This window comes from Ooceraea biroi, chromosome 6, assembly GCF_003672135.1.
Source record: "Ooceraea biroi isolate clonal line C1 chromosome 6, Obir_v5.4, whole genome shotgun sequence".
Classification (NCBI taxonomy): Eukaryota; Metazoa; Arthropoda; class Insecta; order Hymenoptera; family Formicidae; genus Ooceraea; species Ooceraea biroi.
The window spans coordinates 10,198,352-10,219,253 of NC_039511.1; the positions used below are offsets into that span (position 1 = coordinate 10,198,352).

General features: G+C 45.6%; 2 protein-coding genes across 3 annotated transcripts in view; both read right to left on the bottom strand.

Moving 5' to 3' along the window:
• The window catches only part of LOC105286974 (CCR4-NOT transcription complex subunit 6-like), a 601,608-nt gene that overhangs the window by 519,973 nt on the left and 60,733 nt on the right, over positions 1-20,902 (bottom strand). The gene's annotated exons all lie outside the window — the stretch shown is intronic.
• LOC113562179 lies at positions 5,730-14,972 on the bottom strand. Its single transcript, XM_026970647.1, has one exon. The coding sequence runs from the start codon at positions 14,410-14,412 to the stop codon at positions 12,253-12,255; it is 2,160 nt and encodes a 719-aa protein (XP_026826448.1). The 5' UTR covers positions 14,413-14,972; the 3' UTR covers positions 5,730-12,252.

Here is a 20,902-nt window from a genome sequence, read left to right on the forward strand (position 1 = left end):
TTACAGAGAGAGGCCTTACTTTTTGTCTGTATTTCGACCGTGGTGCGCTTATACGAGCTGTCCCGTAAGCAAATTTACGCGTAGATCGTTCGGCGTATCCATCGAAACGCGAACTAGAACAGCGGCAATTTATAAGAATTGGATTTATTTCGAAAAAAAAAAAATGGATCACGTAATTCCCAAGAAATATAGATAGATAGATAGATAGATAGATAGATAGATAAATAAATAAATAAATAAGGCAGCGAAACGTGCCACTTTGCATTTTGTGAACGATAATGGAATAATGAATATTTATGAGCCGAATATATCACTGGACCAACACACAATAGTTATTCGAATAATTACGCGGATAAATAATGGATACCAATTATACACGAATAATGCCGAAACAAATGTCGGATCCTACAGAACGCAGCTGAAATATGAGATGACGCAAAAGTTGCTTCTATCTATCATTAAACCGCAACGTATAATATCGCGCGCGACGTGCCGCGACAAAAAACATTATCGATGGCTGGCAGGTTAAAAATCCAAAACTACGCTGGCTCTATAAACCGTCGTGCATTTGATCTTGCAAATTGTAAAGCACGTCGTGCAGCCTCGAGCAATCGTTCCGTCCGCGCGGCGCACGAAGACGCGCTCGTCCCGTATTAATAGTCGTAATTAAGAGCGAGCCATATAGGCGGCGGAACGACGATGGCGTTCTCCCAGGCATATTCCGCTCGTGATACACGCGACAAGGTCACACATGCAAAGTTCAGGCCATTATGATGCGCGTATTCAGATGCAAATTGGCTGGAAACGGCGCGGCTCTTAAAATATACTTAAGCGAACGCGTCGTCGAGATACGATGCCGCGCGCTCTCTTTCTCACCCTCCTTTTTCTCTCTTTCTCCTTCTGTTCCTCCACCGCGAACGGGCGAGCGAGCGAAGAAGCGCTAACGAGTATAGAAGGTGCCAATGTGGCGATACAAAGTGTGCGTGATTATGACGCCGAGGATGAAAAACAGCCGGCCTGCGCGGTGCAACGCCGGTGGGTCGACATTATGCCCTCGGGTTTCGCGAGCGTCTTAATGACAGGTCGCATAATTAGCGAGAAACTGCGCCAGCGCGCACCGAGACTACGCGTAACGATCCTTGAACGATCTCCCGGTGCAAATGTGCGTCTTGTTTCGTTTCTAAGAAAAAATCCTATCTCTAGTGAGAATGAACTGATGACCCAAAAAAATATTTGATTTTTTGTAAACATTTATTTCTTTGTCGACGTAATAATTATTCTGTTACGCATATAAAGCTGTAATTATTGTGAAAAATTACGCAAAGGTATGAAGTTGTAAATTAGAATGATAGGAAAATTATCATATCCAGACGATGATTGTACTTGTAAGAGAAAACAAGTATAATTTATTACGTTCTAATGTTATAATAAACGATGTATTAGCAACACTTTTATTTTAGAATTTTTTTTAAATAGATTGCATTAAAAAATCCCATAATTTCATATGCTGGCAAGAGAAGTCGAAATATGTGGCAATCGCTGTGTGGCAGTATCGCGTAAAATTACATGATAAAATAGCGGTTGACTGAAATGGCGCTGGAAGCAAATTATACCAATAGAACAGGAACTAATTATACGGTTGCTATGAAAATCGGAGTGTATAAAATCCTTGGTGTTGTGACTCCACTTTGGCGTACGGTCAATATAATGCAAGTTACTTTCGTAACTTACTGCTTGCATTGCAACTTGTGACAGGTCGAACTTATTCGCCCTTGCGCTATGTTCATGTTATATTTATACAAAATTGTGAGATATAAAATCTCACACCGCATTGCTGCCTAAGCAATATTCGAATGCAAAGTACTAAGTATGTGCGGTTCAAAGACACATAAATTAAGTGCAATAACACGTTTTCGCTACGCGCTGCGTCCTACGGACATGAAATAATGCTTCGATAAATTAATTTAGATCGCTTCAACATCGCGTATAAATTCAAATCGTATAAATATCAGCGCCCTAGGTTTCATCATTTTGTTTATTTAAATTTACGACGTTGCACAAGCGACTGCATCCCTTGCGCTGCACGCAACAGAATGTACAGTGTACGCATCTTAATCTACTCTTTGAATAATTCGATACGTGTTGTTGCTCTTCGATACACGTACATACGTTCTTCCCCACGACTTTTTTTCACGATCAGACTTGAATTAACAGATAATGCTCGGACGACGACTTCGTATTCGCCACGTGAGATAACAATCGTGAATTGCAACTGGTCTCTTGATCAGCGACTCGTTTTGACGCCGCGCGCGAATCGATCGATTCTTTTGATTTACTTTGCGCAAAGGAATCTATCGTGGACATTGGCAAAGCGATTCCGCGTTCCCGATTTCTTTTCTTCCTCTCTCTCTCTCTATTTTTATTGAATCGTGATTCATGTTTCTGATTTTTGCCGCTGTAATGATTCATCGCAGACAACGGCATGTGCGATAAGACTGAAGGATTACGCGATGCACACAGATGCCCGCACAGATCCACTGACGACAGCTAATTCAATCGACACGACGTGCCGCAGGCTGTTAGGCAATGCGACCGACTAATGAGGTGTCATTGATTACGAGCATTCATTTCGGCTCGAAGCGAAGAGGCCCTGAGCCTGACCGTAAGCGTGACCTGAATCTGCTCGGGTTAAGCGGTCATCTCTCATCTCTCCAACAGAAATTTGGAGTAGCAATTTCTGACGACGAATTAGTGCCCTGAATATCGTAACAGAAACCGAATAATTGGATATAAAAAAATGATAAAATGTACGAGCAAAAATTCAAACGTTAATTCAATTTACGTTGTGTTCAAGAGATGCATACCAGCGAAAACGGAAAAGCAAGATATATGAGTAATTTTAAATGACCTCTTTTTTTTCATTCTTTTTAATAACATTTTATTGCAAAATCTAAGTTTTTGGAATGACACTAATTGAAAAAGATTATCAATCTCCGATAAAAAAATTGGAGTTGAATCAATCCTGATTTCGAAAAATTAGCTATATAAAACAAAATTTGGAGATCAATTAAAAAAAGCTTTTCTTAACCAAATTAAGAGCAAACGAGTATTTCCTAAGCAAGCATAAAAGACAGGTATAAATGATTTCACTATGTAACAAAATATGATTTTACAGAAATAATGACAATTACATGACTTCGAGAAACATAATCTAATTTTTTATCTTTACAGTCATGAATTTGTTGTAATCACAAGAAGCAGATATGGCTCAGTCTGATCACAAGAACTATCAATGACAAAAAGGAGGGTAATGGTGGCACAGGCATGTAAAGAGCCGATGTTAACAGCGAGAAATTGGATGCGCGGCAACGTGGGCGAATTATAGCAGTTTACCGACCTACACGCGAACCGACGAAGGAACCCATTACTCAATTTCGAGATAAGAAAGAGCAGGTCGTCGGATGGTGCATCCACCGTTGTTAAACGACAGTGTGGTATCGCGAAGTGCATACACTGATTTCCGAGTTTGCGAGAGAACCGAGAATCATACGTTTGCTTACTCGCACGCGCGGAGGCGTTGAAAACGGCGATATCAAATCGCGATGAGATAGGCAGAACTTCTCGAGAAATTATGATGTATAAACGGCACTTGAGTAGATAATATCGTGTCACTAATCGAGGCAAATCGTAAAATCATCATTTTATAGATAAAAATAACACAAATTTTGTTTATTATTACCGTTGAAAAAGAGACGCAACAATTTAATCTTATTTCTGTCACAGCTATAGAATTAAAAATAATAAAAATAGATATGAAATACAATCGAAAAACAATTCCTATAAATAAAAATAGCGAACTGTTTTCTTTCTATTATAACTGTTGTTATAAATTCTGTTGAAAATAATATTTATGTTACATGCAATTGAAAAATCTGTGCTGCTACAACAAACCTGTTCTTGTAAAACAAATTATACAAATAAAGCATTAATTGAAAAAGAATGAGTTTAATATAATTTGTCTCAAGATAATTTGTTTAATTTTGATTTATGACATATTTATACTTTATTTAAATACTACATTTACGCTGGCTGTAAAGTCGAACGATCGTGACTTAAGTGTTTTATATCGTTATTTCTGTCGGGTATATTAAATCGCTGCACGTGCTGATAAATCGGTTCGCCAACGGGATACGTACAATCTCGAATATGTATCAAAGTTTCTTACCGTACTTACCGTACGTCAAACTCGTTATAATATGCGCCACGTCACTAGCCTTCGTGTATATTTCGTATGACAAGCGGAAAGCAAAATTTCTCGGGCAGTATTATCTAGATAAACTACTGATATCAGACGCATATTCTTAGTTAATTCATTCGCTCGCGAGGAAAAGGAGGAAGAATGAAAAAGAAACGCGTGCGAAAAATGAGATTGAGTTATCCTTATCCTCGCGTGACTTTACTCGCCATGAACGAATCGATGCTTACGGATCGGGAGCTTGAAAAGGAAAAGACGAAACACAGTAGTTCAATTTTACCGTTCGTCCTTTGAAATAAGTTTTTCTAATTCGAGAAGTTCCAGAGAAATTCGGGGAAAGGAAAGGAAATACAATATATGATAAAACTACTTTACCAGAATGAAAACAATACCAGAATAAAAGCCAAAAGAGGAGGCCCGATAAGCCACGATTTCGGCCCTCTCTAGATTTTATTGTAAATTATCAGAAACAATTTCTTAATACATAAAACACTAATTAAGCTGTTTTCAGCCTAAACGGACATGTTCAACGTGGTTGTTATCTTATTTAAACATAGAAATTCGTATTTGTGGATATTTTGTGCAGTACTACACAACTCGTGAAAATCGTGGATATTATATTGGAAAATCATGAACATCATGATATAATTATGTTTGTACGTAAAATTGATGCTGACAGTGAAATAGGTCAGATAGCACACACATACCTGGCTGCAAAACCGTGAAAAATGAACTCGCCTTTTATCGTACTGAATCTATGAGGTGAAAAAAGTGACTTTGTATAAGGAATATGTTATGCAAAAGAATATTTAGTTGGTAAGGAACAATGTTGGTGTATGGTTTTTGGCTGGTATCGTTGTCGAGAGCGAAGGCGAGGACAATCAGTTTTTGTTTTGAGGAGAGCGAAGCGTGAATCAAGCACCCCGAATCGTGAGAGGCAAGGGGACTCACGTGAATCAAGCACCCCGTACGTTTCACTGTCAGCATCAATTTTACGTACAAACATAATTATATTATGATGTTCATGATTTTCCAATATAATATCCACGATTTTCACGAGTTGTGTAGTACTGCACAAAATACCCACAAATACGAATTTCTATGTTTAAACAAGATAACAACCACGTTGAACATGTCCGTTTAGGCTGAAAACAGCTTAATTAGTGTTTTATGTATTAAGAAATTGTTTCTGATAATTTACAATAAAATCCAGAGAGGGCCGAAATCGTGGCTTATCGGGCCTCCTCCTTTGATATAAAAATCGATTGGATAAGAAGCGATTAAGTAACGTTCAATTATTATATCAATTAGTATAATAATCATGGCGAAAATTATCTATATATGCTACGGAATCATTAATTATTTTTTACATAGTCACTGTACACTTATCATTGCATTCAAGTAACTAAATTATAAGCCTATTGTAAATGATAAAAGTCTACAAATAGGATGCAATAAAAGTGATAACCACAGATAAATTAAAGACATTTTTATTGATTCTTCCAAACAGTGTGATTTGAGTTAGTGCAGCATAGCACTATAGGCGACGCTTTTGGTAGGTCGGCTTAGTTGATCAGTCTATTACGACGAAGCAGAACCGAGTATCTGTGTGTACAAGTGTATGTGTGTCTGTGTGTGTGTGTGTACGTACACACATGTACGTACGTCTGTTGTGTGTTATATCGTTGCATTATCACAATACGTTATTAACGTCAATCGCGACGATGAGTGAAATAAATACATAAAGAAGAAGCAGGAGGGTGAGAGAATCAAAAAACGATCGACGGCCGACATGGGGAACGAAAAAGAGAACGACAAAAAAAAACTTAACCGATAGAGAATCATTGAATCGCGCTCATTGAACTCTCTCCATTTCGGCTGTTTTCGAGTCTCTCCCTCTGTCTTCATCCGAGATCAGATCAGGCGGAAAGCACGATTTCTGAAGTGATCACATCAGGCGGGCGATCGGGAAAAGCAACGTCAGAACCAAGGAAATGCTCGCCAGGCGATGAGAGATAACGCAAACGCATATTGACGTATCCAGCGAGCCTAATCTTTCGCTCTCTCTCTCTCTCTCTCCTTCTGCAATACCTTACAAAATGATCCCTAAACGACCTCCTTACCATGAGAAAGCCTTGTAGGCTGTTTATGGTATAAATAAAGTCGTGATTTTCTCACAAAAAGTACGGAAAAAACAAGAGCTTCTTACAGCAACGTTGAAATTCAAGCATCTACAGAAGTCGCGGGAGTTCAGCTGCAAGATCGAAATTGGTTCGCTATCAAGCGTTCAATCGTATTAACTTTTCCACGGTTTCCCATCTTTTTGAATCACTTCAATATTTTTCGCTTGTCTAATATTTGCCATGGTTATCCGCTTCAATATTTGCTATTCGCACGTCCTTCCAGATATGTGGTAAGTAAGACTAAAAATCGCAAATATTTAAGAATGATAATATTTAAACAAAAATACGTGTTGCTCCATTTTCCGTATTCATTGCGACTTCCGGAGAGTCAACGAGTGATTAATTCGAGAGCATTGTCAACGATGGGATACTTTGTCAGAAGTACGATTCTCTCTCTTTCTCTCTTTTATTTCGTATATTGTTTATTCGTCAATTTTCACTTCTCTCGGCCGCGAAATTCGCATAGACGTCTTAACAAATTTCGTAGACGTGCGAGAACGGTAAATGAATTAGGTCACTTTCGCCGACGCGTTTGCCAGAAACTGTTTGTGACAGGCTCCGCAATTAAACCAGCAGACGCCGTCTTAACCAGCACATCGAGAGGACACTTGAATCTTTCCGGATTAAAGCCGCCTTTCCTCGTAAAGAGGTCGCAATAACAAACGCGCGTTTATACTATCTCTCCTTTTCGTGCAACAAAATTTCTTTATAGCGATCGCTGCGCTCTGTTCGTCGTCCGAGGACATGGGGACGCGTTACAAGAACGTTCTTCACACTTTTACATAATTTTCATGCGCGTTTCTCGCAAATAACATAACATATCGAAATAAGCGTGATAAGCTTCGCCTCAACTCGAATCCTCCTTATGAGATTTCGAATCATCAAAGTGAAGTTACTAAAGCGAGATCATACTTAAATCGGGCGAAGTCCGAGTCGGAGGAAATTCGCGTGGAAACGCTTGTATCAAAAGCGACAACTCGTAAACGAGTCCAACTGTGCTATGAAGATTTACATGAAACACGACTGTAATACCTTCCTTTAATCCTTTCTCGCAAATTTGCTACACGACTCGGGAGCGCTCGTTAAATGTTCTTAATACGAAAGGCAATTTATACGCGCAGGAAAAACCGCTTAATCTTGAAACAAACAACGCGTGCGTACCTGGAGTTAAATCTCTGGCCCTGGCGTGTTTCACTTTTCATGCTGCACGGTACATTTGGTGCATTCGTGCAGTGGTGCATCCACAGTACAGACAGCATTAAAATACGACCGAAAGTATACGTCGATACGTGAAAAAAACGTCGACAAACATCGCGCGCAATTGTATAAAACGAACGGACATTTGCACGAGCGGTAGGCTTCTTCCCTCGCGTGTGTGCAATGTGCAATAAGAATCTCCCAGGAAAAATACCGACGACGATGTTATTAAAGTAATCTCGCGCTCTCGCTCTTTCTCTCTCTCTTTCTCCCTGCTTTTTTTTCTTTTTTCTCTCTCGCGCGGCATTTCCTAGTGCACACAACGCATGATTATGCACCGATGCATCGCGCGCGCTACCTTAACAAGGAGCCAAGGACAATATTTATCTGTCGCCACTTGGCAATAAAACTTGCCACGCAAGGTGCAACTCGCAGGCAAGAGAGAAATATTGCTAATATCATTCTTCGCGCTCGCTCGGGACACACACTCGCCAAACTCGACACAAAGCGCACACCCGTTACAGCCTAAACGGACGTCGTCGTTCCCGTCGTGGTTGTCGTCGTCGAATTTTTACGGTCTGCCCTTCGTACGGCCGGCGTTGCGAGCGTACTGAATACTAACAAGATTTCATCGGTTTCCTCCTAGTTTAATCCGCGTGCGTTTCTTTTTGGGAGAACGGCGGCTATAAATATTCATGAATAATCCCGCCGCGCGTGTGTACACTTTGGGAAAACTGAAATACCGAAGGCCTTGCATACCGCTCCGATTGCCGCTTGCATTCGTGATACGCATGGCCATCGGTAGCAAAAACAACAAAGGAGAAATAACGCAGTACGATACCCCGTCGCTCCTAATTTCTCCGAAACGATAATGCGTCACACGCGAGAAAATGTCCGTTCGATCAGGAGATGCCGATCATACCTGGTCATTTTCGTCGTCTTTCTCAATCGCGCGCTCCGAAATCGTGACAACAAAAGGCGGACCGTCTTCGCGCGATTTCTTCTATACACATATAGACAACAGAGATAATAATCTAAATGGATCGCCTTAGATTCTAGACTTACGGCCTAACGATAGGTGGTGGTGGATTGCTAAGTGTACGTGTGTATACGTGTATGTGTAGTATGCATACATATGCGTGTGATGAGGATGGTAGTGGGACGATGCTGATGATTGCAGCAGAGTGTATGTCTGTTCATGTGTGTGACTTTGCGAGGAAACGGAATCAGGGTGTAGTTTTCGCGTATCGCATACAAAACGACGCAGAATTCGCGGGATTCGTCGCGCGACCTCGGTCTCCTTTGACCGAGGGCCCTCTCTTTTTCTTCCTCTCTCTCTCTATCTCTCTTTTTCTCTCTCTCTTTCTCTCGAGCATCGAGCGCAGATTTACAGAAGAACGAGTCGACCTATCACGCCGCTCGTGGTAGACATGGGCGTGTGTACGTGTGTATGTGCGCGCGCGTGTGACCGGCCGATTCGCTTCTACGTTTACTCGCTTCTACGCTCTGTGTAAATCTGCGCGATGGCCTTTCGCTAATGTAGATACAGTATCTCGGGGTCTACCACCTGATCCTGCCGGTAATCCCTGCCGCGCCTTCCACCTTCCCTTGAGAGCTCCGCGAGTCGTCGCATTTCGATCGTCGCGATAATCGGTCGCCACGGAGATCGATCGATCATACGAGCGACCTCGGAAAAAGTTACGGAAGTTGTCCGACAAATTGAGAAGCGATTGGCTGCTACCGTTACGATTCTTACTACGTGAAAATTCCAAAGGAACGCATCTGAAGAGATAGTCTCCGATTTTGTTAGGCACATGTGCCATATGATCTTTTCGTCGCACGAAAATAAATAAGTCAACAAGATCGCTGCAATCGAATCGGGTATCGACGAACGAGTACCCGTACACGTCGTCGAAAAACAAAATAAAATCAAATTGCACGAGTTTAATTTCGCGTTCGAAATGGTACGCGCAAGCTCCGGAGCTGCCGATCTCCGATTTCAGATGAATCATCGTCGGGCAGCATCCCGTAACGGAACCGCGCGACAATATCTCCCTTCCGGCTTGAAATCGACGCGGAGGGACAACGATAGCACCACTTGGCTAAAGCGTTGATATCGAACAAATCAATAACGCGTTTATCTGCCCCGCCTGCCGTTATTTAGCGAGGCAGCAACGGTAAACGGCGCGCGAGAGGCGAGCGCGAAACAATGTTACGAACTCCGGCGAGTCAGCCGCCCAGCGGTTATCGGCGCCGTTCGAGCTCCGGGCTGAACCGTTGCGGGCCGAGTTATCCGATAAAACGCGGCGATAGCGCGCGATTAAACGCAGTTACTAATACGGACACGGTAGCTCCTTTCACGCGAAGCAGCCTCCCGGGAGGAAGACGAGGAAAAAGGAGAAGATTCTCTCCTCCGCCGGGGGAACAGTTCGACCTACTATCGCGCACGGGATCGGGCGCGAGAGGAGAGACGAGGTGGAAGGCGCAGACGTCGATTACGATCGGCGGTGGCGGTGGTGGCGGTGGTGGCGGTCAGCAACGGACCGGACCGTTCATCGTTCCTCCGATTAATTGCTACGTTACGTTTTAAACGGTCACGTCGCCGCTACTCGTCTTGAGCGACGACGGTGGTGGCGGCGAGAAAAAGCCGGTGCACATCGCCGCTGCGTGAGTGTGTTGGTGCACAGCCGGGCGAGGAGAGGCAGGCGTGCACGCGATTAACCCTCGTAATTAACCCCTTGCGCGGCCGATATGTACCGCGCTGGTCGGGACCGAGTTTCTTCGGACGTGCCTTTTGACTCGTGCGTCTTTCACCATCGATATGAATCGACGCAGAGCGTAACCGAACGTGTTGGGAGTGCGAGTCGAAAATACAATTCAATTTCACGCGCCGCGCAGGATCAGAGTGGGTGTTACGCGTTTGCACGCCCGTGCGCGCGCGGAGATTGCGCGCCAGCCACCGCTTCGTGAATAATGAACGTCGAGGAAAGATCGCTGCTGCTTAATTACGCGTGAGGTTCAGCGACAGTTCGGCGTACCCTGCGTCGATCACGTATTACAGCCGAGATACAATGGAACGTAAGAATCGGGAATTACCAAGCGAAGGGAGGATCGCGGAATGAGATGGGATGAATTGACGATAAGGTAATCGTTATCGTGAGGGCAATCGACCGGAAAACAGATACTGTAGGATAAGAGTGGTCCCACGTGTCTACATTGAAGGGCACGGAGAAGGCAGCAGTTCGATATTCTGATTGGTAATACATAAAATATCAGATGCGTTATAAATTTTGTTCCTCATTGCGTATGCCTCCACTCTTACGTTTCATCGTTTCTCGGCCGGAAGACCTCTTTTATGCACGGTTTCCTCGGCTGTAGGCTGTAGTTACGAGTATCGTAGTAATTATAAAGCTGAAGAGAAAGTGCCCATTCCACGTACACACGCGTGTGCGTAATCACTGATTAGATGGATCGGGGAATTACCTAAACGTTTTTTATAGACGGACATTTAAGAATAGACGGGATTAATTAATCACTCTCTGTTCCCGATGATGCAAAGAGGAACGGTGGGCGGAGCCGCGCACATGACGATGCTCATTCGCGTGACAAATTAATTTTTAAAAAGACGTCACGTATGATGCAATTATTCCCCGGCAACTAGATAGTTTTCCCCCGTACGGATTAACTCAATTAACACTCTGTCACTGTCGGATCGAGCGAAATCTTGCGCAAGCGAAAGGAGAGAAACACTTGCGTCAATACGTAGCGCGACCGCTGATTATACAACCGGCGCGGCGACCGTTCTGTCGTACTAGGCAGCCTACGGGGAAAACTCGTGCGTTAAAGAGGCCTGACGGATACAGTCGTGCGTGTTACAGATATTCATGTGTGCTCGCGCGCCATGTACACACGTGAGAGCGCACGCCTCTTCCGATTATTCCAGACTGACAGGCTCGCGACAAGGCTGATCGACGCACCGTCTCTTTCTCTCTCTCTCTTTCCGTTGCTTCAAGTCAGTTCACCACGCCGCGTCGCAGAACATCACCCAGAAGAAGTGCCGAAGCGACGTCGGTACCATCCGGCGGCGCGTCGCGTGCAGCGTTGCGTGCACGCGCGTCGTGTCACGTATACTACGAACACCGTTAGCGGCGAGAGAAGCTCCTCATCATCATCTTCGTCGTCGTCGTCGTCATCGTCGTCGTCGTCGTCATCGTCGTCGTCATCGTCTTCGTCGTCGTCGTCATCGTCGTTGTGTCGCCGCCGCCTTCACCGTTGTTCCCACCGAGATTTCGCAACTTCGTCGTTCGCGCTTCATCAAGCCGCGCGCGCCAATACTCGATTCGAAATTCAGATCAGAATCGCTGGTCACGTCGCTGTTTCACGCAGGACTTACAAGAGTCTCGAAGAGAACGTCATATTCTTTCCCGACGAGTCACTCGCTTCATCGTCAACCACCCACGCGCACTATTCCTCTCCGCGTTATCTTTACTGCTGTCGTCGGCAGCGTTTGCCATCGCCGTTTCGCTCTCACTTCGCACTCCACCGAGCGAGTTCGCGACCACGAACGCCTGCGTGGTGCTCGAGGACACTCTCGGACAGGTAACAACGACGGACCCATCACTCCTCCGCTTGCAGCAGCGTACGGAAATCCTGCTGCAACTTTGACTCGTGGTAACTCCATATGTCGCTGAAATCGTCGTCCCCGTTGTTGTCGTCGTCGTCGGCCTCCTCGGCAAGGCTCGACGACTTGTCCTCCTCGGCGAGACGTTCGGCGGGCGACGGCGACGAGTAGAACTTGATCTCCAGGTCCCGGTGACCGTTGGGCGACGTGATAATCTCCGTGGACACCTCCAGACCCTTCGGGGATGCGACACCGCCACCGGGCCCATTCAGGCCCGCGGGGTTCACGTTGCTCGTCGCCGAATTGGCCGACGCGTTACCGATACTATCGCCGCGCCAGAGGGTCCGTTTGTACTTCCCACCCTCGGATCCCCCCCGATCACCGATAACACCGACGTCCCTCGTGGGCGCGGCGATCTCATCGGCGTAGCTGAAATAACTCGTCGGGTCGCTCCAGCTGCGCCTCAACACTACGCCGCCGGGCCCCACGGCGGACCCGGTGTCTCTTCCGTCGTCGTGCGATCGCGGATGCTCGTCGAAGAGCCTGTCGAGGGCGCACTGCTCCTGCAGACCACTGGGCGGCGTCAGGAACAACGGTATCTGACCATTAAAGTGACCGCGACAATACTCGACGCCCGTTGACGACGGCGGTGGCGGCGGCGCCGTCAGGAACGGTGAGTAGCCGTTCCGGTCGACGTCCCAGATCAGACCGGCGGGGTCGCAATAGCGGCACTGACACGGACCCGGACCGTCCCCCCGGGCGGCGGCTTCGCATACCGACTCGCCGTATTCGTGGTGCACGTAGCGTCGCGGCAGGTTGCCGGTGCAGTTGCCGTTACCGCCGTTGGCGTGATGTCGGTAGCCCTTGGGCGGCGCCGCGGCACGCATCGGTGCCGCGACCACGTTACGATTGTCGTCCAGCACTTTCACTTGCACGTGGTGCCGGTGGTGCGCGGCGTACCGTTGTTGCCTGACGTCCGCCAGCTCGGCGGTGTGCATCGACGAAGGCGCCCTGCAGCCGCCGTAGATGTTCTCTCGATGGCCGATCGGCGGCCTCCGGTAATTCCTGAGATGCGGCCCGGTCGCCTCGTAGACCCGCGGCTCGTAGCAGCTCGGCGCGTACGGTTTCACGCCGACGATGCCCGTCGACTGTTCCCCGGCCGCGTTCAAGCAACCCGAGATCAGTTGACGCTGCGTTTGCGACTCGTCCGCCGGTTTCACCGCGTCAACGCCGCCCGCGACTACGTTGTTCGGCGGCTTGCGGTCCTTCTTTCTGCGCTTGCGGGGCTTGATGATACGCGGCAGGCTGTTCTCCGAGTTGTTCGAGCCGGAGCTCTCGTCGCTGGCGATGCTCAGCGAGTCGATATTCGCGATGCTCGAGGAACCGGCGTTCTCCTTTCCCACTGCGGCTGAAGAACAGTCGGGATTCGCCGTCGTCTTGGAGTTCGGCGTAGTCATTGTCGGTGGCTTCTTCAGAGCAGCCTCCGCCGACTTTTGCGTGGCAATTCGCGATGCAGGGCACCTCGTCGCGCCGTTGCTCGTCATAGATGAATTTCCGCTGTTATGAACGTAATTGCCGACGACGTTGCCATTGAGAGTGCTGGCGGCACCATTAGGACTGCCACTGCCACTGTTGTTGCCGTGTATCTTGCCACGATTGTAGAATCGTCCGGCCAAAATCAGAGGCGCGCCCTGCGTGTGAATCGCCAGCCTGGACAGGGGACTTTTATGCAGATGACCGGCCGGTGGGACCTGCTGCTGCTCGGCGCACGTCTGTTGTTGTTGTTGTTGCTGCTGCTGCTGCTGCTGTTGTCCGAGCGACGGCGACGATCGCTGAGTACACCTGCGCGGGCTCGACGTCATTGATATCAGCGGCGCGCCCGTCCAACCGCCCGGACCGCCGTACTGCACTTGACACTGATGCTGCTGCTGATCAGCCAATCCAGGATAACAACCCTGTCCTGCATTATAACAGCCGCGGGCCTTGCTGCCGCGTAACGTCGCCGATTGTTCCTGTTGTTGTTGCTGTTGCTGTTGCTGCTTCCGGCAAACAGGCACGGGCTTGCCAGCGTGCAGCCCAGCGCGCACGTTGGACGAGATCAGGCAGCTGCCGATGTAACGCTCCACCTCCAGGGCGCCCTGGGAGGCCGGGCTCATCTTACAACGACCGCGGAACACGGCTAGCGATGCTATCAGCCGCACGGTCGCGATAGCGTCCTCGACGATACGGGAGATAAGACTCGATACACTGACGAGATTCCCCCCCGTCGCCCTACTTGTCACGACACATTACATCCACTGAATCCTGATTCGCGCGCGGTCGGGCGGATGACAGCTGCAACGGGCTCCCGCCGTTCGTCTAGCCCATGTTCGGTGATTACAGAGTCCTCGATGACACGACGGAGCGCTCGACCTCGGCACGCGGATCGACGCACCGCGGCTCGGGGACGAAAAGTAGGCCGGGTAAGAGTCGCGGCAGTCGCGACAATGCTGAGGGCGATCCGAGAACGTGACCCTTTCGCCGAGAGCAACCGTACGAGACCGCGGCCGAAACGACACTGAGACTGCACTGGACGGAGCGACGTACACCGTCCACGGCGCTCTGCGACGTGGAGGTCTTCTCCCTACCCGCCCGCTGATACCACCCCACCACCATCAGCACCACCACCACTGGTACCATCAGCACGAGAGCGTCAACCCCCGCTGCCGCGAGGGAACTTCGTGTTCCCCTCCTGATCTGATCTCCCACTCCTCTTTCCGCGCCTTTCCTCGCGCACGCTTGGATATACGCTCTGCGGCGCGGCGCCGGGTCCTTCCGGCGGATGACGACGACGACGACGACGGCGATAGCGACGCCGCCGTTACAATTCGACGAGGGATCGTAGGAAAAAGCTCTGAGTGCGAGGGAGGCCGAGTGAGCATCATCGTCGTTGTCGTCGTCGTCGTCTTGCCGTCTACTCGCTGTCGCGCGATGCTGACTGACAGAGACGAATTTACCTGCCTGCCTGCCTGCCTGCCTGCCTGCCTGCCTGGCGCTTATCCGAGTTTCTTATACTTCGACTTAGCATAAATTTCATAAACAAATCCCAGACCTGCTTTACCCATCTTTCTCCTCTCTTTCCCGTGTGTTTCCCTCGCTGCATCGTGAAGTATGAGCGTTACTGTAAAGCGGCAGATTACAAAGGGAAAAAGAAGGATTTTATGCCTTTCTGATTTTATCCTCGGACGGATAAAGTTTGATAAAGTAGCCGCAAAAAGGTGGATGAAGTGAAAAAAATGTTACGTCAGACTTTATGTAACTGGAAGAATAAGCTATCTTTTTTCGATTGCAAATTCCACACTGAATGAGAAGTTTAAATTTATTACAGAAGAGAAGAAAGAGAAAAGAAATGACGTCGAAATGCTTTGCATAAGTGTCAAAGGAAGGATGATTCGTATATATGAGGATATATTTCGAGATTTCGAATGTCGAACGGTTACATGAATTCCCCGCTATCAGTGTCAGTGTTACGTGTGACGCATCAATTTGCATAGCTTAATACTGATAAAGTACAACGCGTACTGTCAGATATCAGCTTCACTTATCCCGATGAGTCATGAGCGAAAAATGGATCATATCGATGATTCATCGAACGATAAGTCGCTCGTTTAAAATGCACTTGATGTAAAAAACTGACGGTAATAACTCATTGCACGCAAAATACTGCTATCGAAGGACGTTCTTTTACGCCAGCTTTAATATAGTTCGATGTCGCTCAAATCGAACCGATAACACGATGTGATGTAACTTTAGCTAATATATATATTTCATGGTAAATATATTCAACGGTAGAAAATTACGCTAATCAATTCGTCGCGCGGTGTAACATTACACAGGGAATGTTATTTCTAATGCAGATTCAAATGAGAGATTTAAAAAACGGTTTGTTTTAAAAATCACTCGAATAAAATGTTAGAAAACATAAAACCATTCCACATAAAACGCGAATAAATGCGACGTTTATTTTAACGAAATTTTCGGAACTTGATGCGCGCCATGTGCAAAATAAGCAGCGATCAACTCTTGAAAACGTTCAGCGAGGCAACTTCAAAGTCGTTCGCGATCCGAGGAACGAGACCGGCTATATGTTCTTGCTGTCAAAGCGACTAACCGGACCGGCTACTGTCAGCCAGAGGAGGCGGAAGGGAATGGAGAGAGTGCGGAAGCGGAGCAACGAGTGGAAAGAGAGGTAGTAAGAAGCCGATATCTTACATCGGGCACCCTCGCATCTGGGTCACCGGCTCGAGAAGTGGGTTACAAGTCATCAATCGACCGCGGCACGCCACTCGGTTGAATCTCCCTCTCCCTCTCTCTTTCTCTCTCTTTCCTTTTTTTCTTCGTCTGTTCTCTCATCCGGAACGTTTGCGGAGAATCTGATGGCGCGAGATGGAGAGACCCTCTCTTTTTCGAAGCTCCTTTCGAAACTTTCGAAGCTGCCAGAGCCATCGGGGCCGTCATCGGACACATCAGGAAAGTTCGACACTCCGTTTCCTCGTTATTACACGCGTTAAAAGGGTTGGGAGAGAAAGGAAGGAGTGTGCGGCAACCCTATTAGCTCACGCATCGGGATAAAGTTTGGGACCACTCGCCTGTTATTACGCGCACTCGTCGGAAAAGAAGTTCGAAACCGCCTCTCTATTATTAAATACATCAGAAACGAGTCTGTTTGGAATGGTTCTCTATTATTACGCGCAAGTTAAAGAAAAGTTTGGAGGCGCCGTTCTCCTTCTCTCTCTCTCTCTCTCTGCTCCGAAGCACAACGAACAGCGTGCTTATTACACACATTCGTAAAAAAGTTCGCTGCCTGGCGCTCTATTATTGCACGTTTCCCTTTCGAGCGAGCGATATGAGGTGCACTGCGTGCAAAATTCCCAAAATTCTATCCTCTATTTAGCTAAAAACACTTTTCCGTTTAGCTACGAGATGGATCCAATTTTCTCTCTCTCTCTCTCTCTCTCTTAAAATATCTTGTGAAATTCTATTAAAATCTAATGTAATTGTCGCCGCATTATATAAACGCTGTATTAGATAAACGGAATTTTCTATCAATTTCCACAAGTGTGGAGAAATGGCGTGGCAGTGCTTTTTTTTAAACATCCTGTGGGAAGCAGATCTAAAAAAACTCTACCACAATCTTTTCTCTGCGCCATCTCGACAAGACACGCAATCGTCTAAGCGAAGCGAGACACGAAGCAGACTTTTCCCAGCGTGATTAGGGTCGCGGCGTTTCCTGGTGCAGGATAAATCGCATTTCTTGATCGGAGATGGGAGCCTAGCGACGCGATGGCGAGCTATCGCGCGGCCCGATCGAGGATGCGCCATTAGCGATTGTTACAAACTGATTTTGATGTTCCGTCGCGCGATCGGTTCGCCTGATAAAGTGGCCGCAGCAGCATCTGCGATTAGCGCCGCCGCAGATTGGCGTTATTGTGAAACGTGTCGAGCCATTAAACCGCAACGCGACGTTGTTATCGCGCCGGATTCGAACGGCTGCCATAATCTTTGCCTCTTTTCTACTTGTGCTGGCTGAGAATGCACAATCTCGACCAGGAATATGCGGTGTAATAAATCTCCGAGGCCCGCACGGAGAGAACACATAAATACAAGAGCATAAATAATTTGCAAGTTTATGACATATCATTATTGTTAATCAATACCGTAATACTGTATGAAAAAACATGAACGAACTCTGCAGAGAGAAACATTTAAAGAGCATTCGAATGAACATTTATTAATCTCAAGTTTCATTATTCAGGCGCAAGATAAATCATTATGCATAATTTATCTTTTCAAGTTTGAATAAATCTACGTGAGATTTTTATATAATTAAAGTCGCAATCGCGCAATAATTTGCGTCTCTCGGTTGAATTGGAAAAAAAGTCTCGATGTAAACTGGATCGAAAGCGAGCACCGAGACTCTATCATAGATGTTTGGGATGACGGAGAGATACGAAGACGCTTTTCTTGTTCGAAGGTAAACGAAGCGCATCGGAAAATAATGAAAAATAGACGAAGCGCGACGTGAAAGTGCGCTACAAGCGTACTCCAGAAAATCTCGGTCGATAAATACGCTTGAATGAGCGATTCTACGGTGAAAGCGACTACAACAATGATTTATACGCACGATAAAAATTTAACGAAAAGAAATAATGACGCACAGCAGAGTAATAAAAAAATTACGAGAAAATGTATAAAAATTAAACGTGAAAAATTGCAATAAAAAAACTAACAAAATTATTTTTTCGACAGATAAAATAATAGAATCCATTATTATTCGCACGTAACATTTTCTCAGTCTGCCGATTATATAATTACTTACATGTAATAATGCTAACAGGTAAATATTAAATATTTGAGAGCGAGAATGAACGTGTGTGAGTAATTTCGCGAAGCGTTAAATATTTCTCGAAACATTCTCGCAGCAAGGAGACTCCGTTCCAAATAGATGGAAGCAACGATTTCACCGGATTGCAATGGAAATAATGGCGTGCGCGCACGTAGACAATAAGGAATAACGTAGGACAATAAGCAGGAACGTTTAGTAATGCTTTACAATGATGTTTCTCGTCGCGGGACCCCGTAATAGCGTCGCGTGAATATACATCCTGAAAACGTTATTGAAGATTAACATCGAACGCTGGTTTCGACATACCGAGGAATTTGTAGGCGTGAGTCGACGAGATAATGACGAGAAAAATCTGCAACTTCGACAGAAAACTGTTTAGCAAGCTACACGCGTAATTCACACGCAACGCGGATTACTCTGATCTCACAGAATGGTTGTAATCGGAAATATTTTCAAGCGACTTTGTTTACAGTGCGATTTCATTGCCGGAAAATGTATTGCAAGCATGCACAGCAGGAATGACTACTATTTCAAGTATGGAAACCTCAATCTGGATGAGATGTGTACATTGGTCAAATCGCATTGCTTCACAAAATAATTCCGACATGCTCCCATTCAGTTCTAATATTTCTATAATATTGTTATAATATTTTCAAGCATGATATTAACTGCGATGTATTGCGATTAGAAATTTTCGTGATGAAACAATGCGTTCGCTGGAAACAATTCGCTTTCAATTCAAGAAAGATACAAAACGTGAATACATTATGTGTATACTATTTAATTTATTAGATTATTAAGAAAGAGATATAAAGATCGTATAAAATTATTCTGTAAATAATTACGACTATATTATTTCTTCGGTTCCAAGAAGATTAAAAGTAGGTAATTGAATAATGCACGATCTGATCAATCGAAATGGGCTGAAAGTCTCCAGTCGATCGGCTGATCATCCTTATGCGAATACTACGAATATAATGTGTTCGACAATCAATGGAAATCGACCAACGGGAATCGACCAATGCTTTGGTTGCACGGTAATCTCTTAGTGTAATCCGAATTAGGTCCTGCGCTACGTGTACAATGTCCCTTACGATAACAAAGCATAAATCACAAGCATCGATAATGAGAAATCCAATGCGCACGCATTTACGGCATGCACGCGGGGTCTCTCTCTCTCTCTCTCTCTCTCTCTCTCTTCCTTTCTTTCTATAATGGGAATAACTAACATCCCATGCCCATTACGTGCCCATCCCGTGGAGGTCGTTTTTCTGGATTATTACACGAAGCTTCGGAAAATTGAAGATTAGCGTGGATGTAAAAAATTAGCGGTAACGATAATAACCGCCAGGAAACGAATTATATTATTTGTAATCAGCTGCCGATTATTAATGATAATAATTCCGTGCAAGCAGATCATTACGTTATAATAAGATGATGGCTTAGATTCAATGCGATAAAAAATATGCATAGTACTTTCCTCGATGATCGTATGTAGATGTTAATTATGTTTTAAATTAATATTTCTACGTAAATTATGTTGAATCGAAACGTGTAGAATAGATATATTGTTATATATATGATAGAAAAATATTTTAAGATCCATTTTAGAGACGATTTTAGTTTTGATTTATTTCGGACATTACATGTTAAATTTTTAATTTATGTAAACTCATTTGAAAAGCAACTCTAGTTTTAATTTACTCCGTAAAATGGTATCTAAAACGGGCTTCACAAATTATGGACTCACTTCCTGCGATGAAGATTTCAAATATCCACACGTGACTACTCGGATGTTAAAATTACGCGACACGACACACGTGACATACCGTCGAAAGCCTGCATGGGCTTCGACAGACGTTCGTACAAGCACGTAGAAAAATAAACGTTCTCGCTTTAGATGAAACATGCGACGCTACCGTCCTGCAGTCAAGTTGCAACACAGAAGGAGAGAAAGAGAAAGGACAAAAAAATGAAAAAAAAATGATAAAGAAAAATGGGTACGGTTCCGTATCCTCAACGAAAACAACTTCCACATGGCACACGTTGCCGCGCTCTTTCTGAGATCTGTCTACTTTCTGAGTTCATCCAAAAAATTCATCACTTTTTTTCCCCTGTCCTCCTCTGATTCTCTCTTTTTCCCGCGCCTCGCGATCCGTCCATCCAACGACCTGCCGATTATTACACCAGCGCTGCTATAACTTTTCCCAGAAGGCATCCATTATCGTGATTGTTCGTAAGTTTATGGTCGACAGTGTTGT